General features: G+C 47.3%; 1 protein-coding gene across 1 annotated transcript in view; it reads left to right on the forward strand.

Annotated features, from left to right (window-relative positions):
* LOC112070933 (E3 ubiquitin-protein ligase RNF123) overlaps nucleotides 1-9,997 on the forward strand; it is a 119,513-nt gene extending 109,516 nt beyond the window's left edge. The window contains exons 26-28 of the mRNA XM_070439182.1: nucleotides 8,235-8,322; nucleotides 8,670-8,757; nucleotides 8,963-9,997. Coding sequence (XP_070295283.1) covers nucleotides 8,235-8,322; nucleotides 8,670-8,757; nucleotides 8,963-9,517 — 731 coding nt within the window. The 3' untranslated portion in view covers nucleotides 9,518-9,997. The remainder of the gene's footprint in view (nucleotides 1-8,234; nucleotides 8,323-8,669; nucleotides 8,758-8,962) is intronic.
* The last annotated feature ends 227 nt before the right edge of the window (nucleotides 9,998-10,224 follow it).

Below are 10,224 nucleotides of genomic sequence, written 5' to 3' on the forward strand. Positions count from 1 at the left end.
GTCTGTTTGAGCTCCAGGCAGACAGGTCTGTTTGAGCTCCAGGCAGACAGGTCTGTTTGAGCTCCAGGCAGACAGGTCTGTTTGAGCTCCAGGCAGACAGAGTAAACGAAAGGAAATGTCTGTGTTTTTCCTTGTCCTCCATACACAATGCTGGTGACACGTGTTTTAGAATCCTATTTAAAGGAATTGCTTTCAAGTGTTTTCCTTAGAAAGGTGTTTTTTTTGTTAAAAGTAAATGTTTTTTTATTGTGTTACTATTACGAGAGAAGGTTTTCAGATCGAGTGTTCAGCAGACCCTGGGTGGGTTGAAATACTATTTGACATCTTTCAAATACTTAACGTTTTTTTTTCTCTAGCCTGCCTACTTGCCTGGAGTTCCCAATGAGTGGGGTTTGTACGTTTGGGACTATTCTATTGGTCTATTGGAGTTTTTAGGTCAAAAGTAGTGCACTAAATAGGGAAACGGGTGGCATTTGGAACTCAGGCAGTGTGTTTGTTTCTTCTCCGGGCTCAGCGTTGTGTGACTCTCTGCTTGTTGTCACGGTGACTGGATACATTCATCTTATTTATGTTCCGTCATGTTTGTTTTTGGCTTCGTTTAGAATCAGATCCTCATATCTCGTTGTCTCAGATGGTTTTTATACATCAGACGAGTTAGGAAGCCTTGTTCAGTTCTCAGGATTCTGATTGTTTTGGTTCTGATCCAGTTCAGTTAGCTCTTCTTAAAGTGGAACTGCATCTGATGACTTGGCCTCGTTTTTTGGCTTGCTCTTCAAGAAATGCTGGCGGCCATGACAGAAGCCAAACGTGAGTTGCCTTGGGGGTGTGGTTTGATGTGGGTGTGTCCTTGCCACCACCAAGACACACCCATCTGTCAGAACCTTGCCCACAGCTGTTTCCTCTCCACTCAATCACTACTAACAAACCTCCTGCAGGGTGAGTTCAATAACTACARGCAGATGTATGGTAAGATGCCGGAGGAAGCTTTGGGTCAGTAGCCTCCAGAGAAATACGAGAAGAATGCAATTGCTAAATTTATGTAGATATTCTAAACTAAGTTGTTTTTTAAATAACGTTCAAATGTAGTAACAGGTCCATGTAGAATAAACAACCCTTTACGTAATACCATAGAAGAAGTGTTCTGCTAATATAACAATGTTCATCTTTCATTGTTATTCCCAGCCGATACGGATAGTGTCAGGCCTCTCCAAGTTTCTCTCCATTCAGCGACATCAGTATATAGCCAGTCTGTCAGAGTGCCAGGTCTCTCTCCATTCAGAGACATCAGTATCAGAGACATCAGTATCTAGCCTGTCTGTCAGAGTGCCAGGTCTGTCCATTCAGAGACATCAGTATCAGAGACATCAGTATCTAGCCAGTCTGTCAGTCTGGACGTCATCACATCATCTTGCTAGTCTCCATGTGCTGGCTCCATGTGCTGGCTCCATGTGCTGGCTCCATGTGCTGGCTCCATGTGCTGGCTCCATGTGCTGGCTCCATGTGCCGGGCTCCATGTTGCTGGCCAGTCAGAGACATCGGTTCTACCTGTGCTGGCTCATGTCTGGACGCTCACATGTCTGCTGTCTCCATTGCTAGTCTCCATGTGCTAGTCTCCATGTGCTAGTTGCTCCATGTGCTGCTCCATGTGCTGAGCTTCCATGTGCTGGCTCCATGTGCTGGCTCCATGTGTGTGCTCATGTCTAGTCTCCATGTGCTGGTCCATGTGCTAGTCCATCTGTGCTAGTTCTCCATGTGCTGGCTCCATGTGCTGGCTCCATGTGCTGGCTTCCATGTGCTGGCTCCATGTGCTGGTCCATGTGCTGGCTCCATGTGCTGGCTCCATGTGCTGGCTCCATGTGCTGGCTCCATGTGCTAGTCTCCATGTGCTGTCCATGTGCTAGCTCCATGTGCTAGTCTCCAGTGCTAGTCTCCATGTGCTAGTCTATGTGTGGGCTCCATGTGCGGTCTGGTGCCATGTGCTGGCTCATGTGCTGCTTCATGTGCTGGCTCCATGCTGTCATGTGCTCTCCTGTGCTGCTCCATGTGGCTAGTCTCCATGTGCTATGGTCTCCATGTGCTAGTCTCCATGTGCTAGGCTCCATGTGCTGGCTCCATGTGCTGGCTCCATGTGCTGGCTCATGTGCTGGCTCCATGGTGCTGGCTCCATGTGCTCTCCATGTGCTGGCTCCATCAGTATCAGAGACATAGTATCAGAGCATCAGTATCTGCCTGTCTGTCAGTCTGGACTCATCACATTCATCTTTGCTAGTCTCCATGTGCTGCTCCATGGTGCTGGGCTCCATGTGCTGGCTCCATGTGCTAGTCTCATGTGCTGGCTCCATGTGCTGGCTTCCCATGTGGCTGTCTCCATGGTGCTGGCTTCCATGTGCTGGCTCATGTGCTAGCTCCATGTGCTATCTCCATGGTGCTGTCTCCTGGCTAGGGCTCATGTGCTGCTCATGTGCTGGCTCATTCTGGCTCATGTGCTGGCTGCATGTGCTGGCTCCATGTGCTGGCTCCATGTGCTAGTCTCACTGTGCTGGCTCCATAGTATAGAGCATCAGTTAGAGACATCAGTATCTAGCCTGTCTGTCAGTCTGGCCGTCATCACTCATCTGCTAGTCTCCAGTGCTGCTCATGTGCTGGTCCATGTGCTGGCTCCATGCTGGCTCCATGTGCTGGCTCCATGTGCTGGCTCCATGTGCTAGTGCTCTCATGTGCTGGCTCCATGTGCTGGCTCCATGTGCTAGTCTCCATGTGCTGGCTCCATGTGCTGGCTCCATGTGCTAGTCTCCATGTGCTGGCTCCATGTGCTGCTCCATGTGCTGGAGCCATGTGCTGGCTCCATGTGCTATTCCATGTGCTGCTCCATGTGCTGGCTCATGTGCTGTGCTCCATGTGCTAGTCTCCATGTGCTAGTCTCCATCGTGGCTGGTCCATGTGCTGGTCCATGTGCTGGTCATGTGCTGGTCTCCATGTGCTGGCTCCATGTGCTGGCTCCATGTGCTGTGCTCCATGTGCTAGTCTCCAATGTGCGGCTCATCAGTAATCAAGAGACCATCAGTAGCATCCGACTGCCTGTCTGTCAGTTGGACTCATCACATCATCTGAGCTCCATGTGCTGCCTATGCGGCTCATGTGCTGGCTTCCATGCGGCTCCATGTGCTGGTCCATGTGCTGGCTCCATGTGCGGCTCCATGTGCCTCATGGCTCGCCATGCATGCTGGCTCCATGTGCTGTCCATGTGCTGGTCCATGTGCATGGCCTCCATGTGCTGCTCCATGTGCTGGCTCGCATGTGCTGGCCTCATGTGCTGGCTCCAATGTGCTGGCTCCATGTGCTAGTCTCCATGTGCTAGTCTCCATGTGCTGGCTCCATGTGCTAGTCTCCATGTGCTGGCTCCATGCATGTTTCTGTGAACACATACACACACATAGTCATTGTTCTATCACCAATGGCAGTTAGGAATCATTAAATTAAACAATTCAATTATTAAATCAATTAAAAAAAATTAAGATTTATTTTTTATTTTTAAATTAAACAATTAAAATCAACATGCAACAATTTCTCAGATTTTACTGAGTTACAGTTCATATAAGGAAACCACTCAACTGAAAGACATTCAGTTGAATTCACATGACTGGGCAGGGGTGCAGCCATGGGCGGACCTGGGAGTGCATAGCCCTATCCACTTAGCAGCCATGGGCGGACCTGGGAGTGCATAGCCCTATCCACTTAGCAGCCATGGGCGGACCTGGGAGTGCATAGCCCTATCCACTTAGCAGCCATGCCTACCCACTGGAGAGCCAGGCTCAGCCAATTAGTTTTTCCCCCAAAAAGTTATTTATTACAGACAAATACTCCTCAGGGCTGGAAAACTATAGAACTTTGGCTGTGGAGGCATGGTCAAGTCGTATAGGGCTCGTGATCCTTTGAACGTGTTGGGGGTGATGAAACAACAGAGCCCCCTCCAGTCAATGAAGGGAAGCGAAGTGGGCAGAGGGGCGATTTTGTACGTGGAGCTTGGTAGAAAGGGGAGCATGATTTGTTGACGTAATACAAACCCACGCTTCATTTACTCTTCATTTACTCGTTTCAAACTCTGTTTTAGACGAGACTGATTTCATGACCGACATTATCCTATTTACTCTTTTGTAGTCAATCTTAAACACTTAAATGAATGTTTCTGACTCATATCGATGCAACCGGACATTTTCAAAGCCGCTCATTCAGGGCAGGTGTTCTTTTAAAGCTATATTCTAGGATACAATTTTCAGCAAAACAGCCCGACCCATACATTTTGTTATATAGCTGACCATTTAAAAGATACCCAGATGCCAGACTGTGGCTTTAAACCCATTTAGCTATTCAACAACACACATTGAGTCAAATACACCTGAGCAGCAGCACAGTTGGAGCTCAATGTTTTTGTCTCTTTAGAGATGCAAAGCAGGTGTAAAAACTGCCTACTTCTCTCTGTCTCAGGACGTACAACAAATATAGATTGGCTCAGAAAATAGGATCAAAACAAAGGAGTGCAATGAGGCACTGCAATGAGGCACTGCAATGAGGCACTGCAATGAGGCACTGCAACGAGGCACAGCAATGAATATTCCTAAATAACAATGTGGTCAATGCTGAGGGGTAGGTATACTACGTCCCAGGTTTGAGGAGTCGGCTAGGTAAATTTGGTCAATTCTTCAGTTCAACTTGAGAACCAGTACCACGAAAGTGGCTCACCTTTTTTAGCCAGGTAAATTTCTATGTCAACTTATCCTTCAGAACTAACCTGCCCCGGGGCACTCTATGTACCCTGAATGTCGTGTCTGAGCCACGAGGACCAATGAAATCAGATTACCTCCCTCTCGCAAAGAGTGCGTTACCTGAGGAAGACGTCTGATTTAAATATTTTATTAATAAAATATTTGTTTGTGTGAAATAGTGTTAAAATACATTACACATTTAATCCTTAAATCAATCGACACCCAATCTAAGTAACATAATAATAAGTCAGTTTAAATAGACATACAGTTGAAGTCGGAAGTTTACATACACCTTAGCCAAATACATTTCATCTCAGTTTTTCACAATTCCTGACATTTAATTCTAGTAAAAATTCCCTGTTTTAGGTCAGTTAGGTTCACCACTTTATTTTAAGAATGTGAAATGTCAGAATAATAATAGAGTGGTTTATTTCAGCTTTTATTTCTTTCATCACATTTCCAGTGGGTCAGAAGTTTACATATACTCAATTAGTATTTGGAAGCATTGCCTTTAAATTGTTTAACTTGGGTCAAATGTTTCGGGTAGCCTTCCACAAGCTTCCCACAATAAGTTGGGTGAATTTTGGCACATTCCTCCTGACAGAGCTGGTGTAACTGAGTCAGGTTTGTAGGCCCCTTGCTCGCACACGGCTTTTTCCAGTTCTGCCCACCACATTTTCTATAGGATTGAGGTCAGGGCTTTGTGATGGCCACTCCAATACCCTTGACTTTGTTTGTCTTAAGCCATTTTGCCACACACTTTGGAAGTATGCTTGGGGTCATTGTCCATTTGGAAGACCCATTTGTGACCAAGCTTTAACTTCCTGACTGATGTCTTTAGATGTTGCTTCAATATATCCACATAATGTTGCTCTATGTATTTTGTGTGAAGTGCACCAGTCCCTCCTGCAGCAAAGCAACCCCACAACATGATGCACATCTACACAACATCTACACCCTACTGGCCCTGCCAACCTACACCTACTGGCCTGCCAACCTACACCTACTGGCCCTGCCAATCTACACCTAACTGGCCCTGCCAATCTACACACTACTGGCCCTGCCATCTACAACATACTGGCCCTGCCAATCTACACCTACTGGCCCTGCCAATCTACACCTACTGGCCCTGCCAATCTATACCTACTGGCCTGCCAATCTACACCTACTGGCCCTGCCAATCTACACCTACTGGCCCTGCAATCTACACCTACTGGCCCTGCCAATCTACACTACTGGCCCTGCCAATCTACACATACTGGCCCTGCCAATCTACACCTACTGGCCTGCCAATCTACACTAGGCCTGCCAATCTATACTTACTGGCCCTGCCAACCTACACCTACTGGGCCCTGCCAACCTACACCTACTGGCCCTGCCAACCTACACCTACTGGCCCTGCCAATCTACACCTACTGGCCCTCCAATCTACCACTACTGGCCCTGCCAATCTACACTACTGGCCCTGCCAAATCTACACCTACTGGCCTGCCAATCTACAACCCTACTGGCCCTGCCAATCTTACGCACCTACTGGCCCTGCCAATCTACACATACTGGCCCTGCCAATCTACAACCTACTGGCCCTGCCAATTCTACACATACTGGGCCCCTGCAATCTACCACTCTACCGGCCTGCCAATCTACACCTACTGGCCCTGCCAATCTACACCTACTGGCCCTGCCAATCTCAGCCTAACTGGCCCTGCCAACCTACACCTACTGGCCCTGCCAACCTACAACCTACTGGCCCTGCCAACCTACACCTACTGGCCCTGCCAACCTACACTACTGCCGCACCTAATGGCCACTGGACCCACTAATGCCTGCCAACCTACACCTATGCTGCCAATCTAACCTACTGGCCCTGCAACCTACACCTACTGGCCCTGCCAAATTCTAACACCTACTGGCCCTGCCAAACCTACACCTACTGGCCCTGCCAACCTACTCACCTACTGGCCCTGCCAAACTACACCTACTGGCCGCTGCCAACACACCTACTGGCCGCCAACCTACTGGCCTGCCAAACTACACCTACTGGCCCTTGCAAACTACACCTACTGGCCCTGCCAACCTAGCGACCTACTGGCCTGCCAAATAACTATCTCACACCACCTACTGGCCCTGCCAAACTACACCTACTGGCCCTGGCCAACCTACACCTACTGATCGCCCTGGCCACAACTTAGCACCTAAATGGCCCTCTGCCCAATCTACACCTACTGGCCCTGCCAACCTACACCTACTGGCCCTGCCAACCTACACCTACTGGCCCTGCCAATCTACACCTAATGGCCCTGCCAACCTAATGGCCCTGCCAACCTACACCTAATGGCCCTGCCAACCTAATGGCCCTGCCAACCTACACCTAATGGCCCTGCCAACCTACTGGCCCTGCCAACCTACTGGCCCTGCCAATCTACACCTAAACTATATTTAAACGTGTTTTACACACATAATAATAGATGTGGAGTTAAGACGATATTAAATCACCTGATAGGTGACAATTGTATCAGTTGTCAGATTGAGACTGATGAACAGCACAGCATGCATTGACGAGGAAGGGAACTGTTTTCTAATGAACCTGTTATTTGGCACCATTTCTAATGAATCTTGCCAAGTTATTTTCTAAATTGCGCAGATTGGCTCTGTTTCAAAATACAACTTTTTCCCAGAGTCACCATGGCTCAACGCGTACCTCACTTGGTTACTGCTATTTGGGGGGRAAAATCCTTTATTTTTTGGGCTATATTCTTACTGTAAAATGTGTTTTGACTTGTAGGATAGTATAAGAGTGTAATGTCTGCTAAATGAACACGTTCATTTCATTGGCATGGCACGGCCATATAGCCTCGGATAAGCACAGATAAATACAACTCAAAACATGCTGTTGTCTTCTTTTGAAATAAATTGTCTTGATATCATGTTTTCTATTGTATATTTTTTTTTTAGGACCTTCATAAACAAATTATGAATGTAATTTCTTTGGGATTGTGTGTATTACAGTACATGGATTTACTAGACTGCCGGCTCCTGGTACAAATCAACACCAGGCTATTATTCTACTGTTAAATATGCATATATTTTCATGACCATCGTGGCACATTGAGGTAGAAATACATTAACAATAAGCCTGTGGAATAAAAGACAGATGGGACTTCTAACAACCTATATCCAGCCATAGCTTGCTGAAGTTGTTCACCATTGTCTCTTAAATGAAGAGTTTATGTGCTGGACGTGCTGATACGCGCTGATACAGGCCTTCTAGAGTTAGCAGCAGACGGACGACCAATATCCACCGTTTGTGGTACGGATGACGCCTGAGCTGGAATGTGAAGCTAACTGAAGCTGGCTAGCTTTATGAGAAGCCTGACTAGATCTAGCTTGCTTCATAGCATATCCCTCTGGTGTCTGGTAGAGTCTGTATTTGAATTTTAAATCTTGTTCTGTGTGTTTCTTTCTCCGTAGACATCAAAGACTCCCTCATGCAGGCTCTGGCCAGTTACGTGTGTTACCCACAATCCCTCAGAGCCGTGGAGAGGATCCCAGAGGAACAGTGAGTACTGTGTGTGTGTTTTGTATGTGTTTTAAGGCTAATTTAGGTATTGTGAACATACCAAAAATAGACACCAAATAACCTCTTCGCTCTATGCCAATAATTTTTCTCACGTGTATCAGGTATGTCTTGCAAGCTGTGTCCTATGTGAAAGCATCACCGAGTCTCGTACGTGAAAGCATCACCGAGTCTCGTACGTGAAAGCATCACCGAGTCTCGTATGTGAAAGCATCACCGAGTCTCGTATGTGAAAGCATCACCGAGTCTCGTACGTGAAAGCATCACCGAGTCTCGTACGTGAAAGCATCACCGAGTCTCGTATGTGAAAGAGTATGTTTGTCTCCTAGACGTGTGTCCATGATGAGAAACCTGCTGGCCCCGTATGAACAGAGGCCCTGGGCTCAGACTAACTGGATCCTGGTGCGCCTGTGGAGGGTACGTACCCTGTCCTCGGTTCTCCTCTATCAGCACCGTGCCATCTGCCGGTTTAGCTTCTCAGTGCACAAGTTCACAATTGTCCCACCATGGGTTCTGTTGCAGGGCCGTGGGTCTGGGTTTTCGTTCTCTCTCTCTTGTCCCTGACCTCTTCTGTATTGTGCTCACTAACCCCAGCCTCACCATAGTTTCTGTTCTCTTACAGGGTTGTGGGTTTGGGTACAGGTACACACGGCTGCCTCATCTGCTCAAAACCAAACCAGAGGATACCAACCTTCCCAGTCTGCAGAGTAAGTCTCCTCCTCCTCCCTCTTCTCTCTCCTCCACTTCTCTCTCCTCACTGTTCTCTCCTTTCTCCTCCTCTACCTCTTATATCCTCCTGTCCCTCCCTCCTCTCTCCCTCTCCCTACTTCTCTCTCCCTCTCCCTCCCTCCTCTCTCCCTCTCCCTTCCTCCTCTCTCCTCCTCTCCCTCCCTCCTCTCTCCCTCTCCCTACTTCTCTCTCCCTCTCTCTCCCTACTTCTCTCTGCTCCTCTCCCTCTCCCCTCCTCCCTCCCTCTCCCCTCCTCCCTCCCTCACCCTACTTCTCTCTCTCTTCCTCTCCCTCTGCCCTTTTTTCACTCTCTCACCACTATACTATAGAGATATTCCTTTACCACTCACATATTCTTGTTAGTCTTCTCTTCTCTTGTCTGTCTGCTGTTCTATTGTCTATCTGTACTCCAGTGTGTCTGTCTCTCAGTCCACTCACATCTTTGTAATAAATCCAACGTTGGAGCTAATCATCCAAGTGGCCTATTTTGTAGTGTCATGTTCCCATAAACAGTCCTTTCCTCCTCTGCTTTATAATTCCTATTTTTATGAAACCCATCTTGTTTTTGTTCACTGATCTTTCAGTGTGTTTGTGTACGTGTGCAAGTCTGAGTGAGATGGAGAGGAAAAGCACCATTTAAAAAAAAAAAAAAAAAAAAAAAAACTAGTAATATTTCCCTGTCTTTGAGGTCATAGTAGTGGGACGTGTTGAGAGGCAGGAAGTGTTTATTTATAGTGCCGGAGCTAAAACATCAGAGATATGTAAAGTGAATAAGGTCCAGGGGAAATCAGTCCTCCTCCTCCTCATTCCTCTTCACTGTGTCGTTGGTATACACTTCATCAGCGTCTTTACTGGGCCTCTGTTACACCTGGCGTGTAACTGGCATAGTAACTGGCATAGTAACTGGCAGTGTAACTGGCATAGTAACTGGCATAGTAACTGGCATAGTAACTGGCATAGTAACTGGTAACTGGCATAGTAACTGGCAGTGTAACCTGCATAGTAACTGGCATAGTAACTGGCATAGTAACTGGCGTGTAACTGGCAGTGTAACTGTCGTGACTGACACGTAACTGGTATAGTAACTGATCAGTGGGGTCTATCAGTTCAGATTGCTTGTTTTTGAATACAGGCGTTTTGTATAGTCATACTGTC

This window comes from Salvelinus sp. IW2-2015, unplaced genomic scaffold (assembly GCF_002910315.2).
Source record: "Salvelinus sp. IW2-2015 unplaced genomic scaffold, ASM291031v2 Un_scaffold1462, whole genome shotgun sequence".
In the NCBI taxonomy this organism is placed as follows: domain Eukaryota; kingdom Metazoa; phylum Chordata; class Actinopteri; order Salmoniformes; family Salmonidae; genus Salvelinus; species Salvelinus sp. IW2-2015.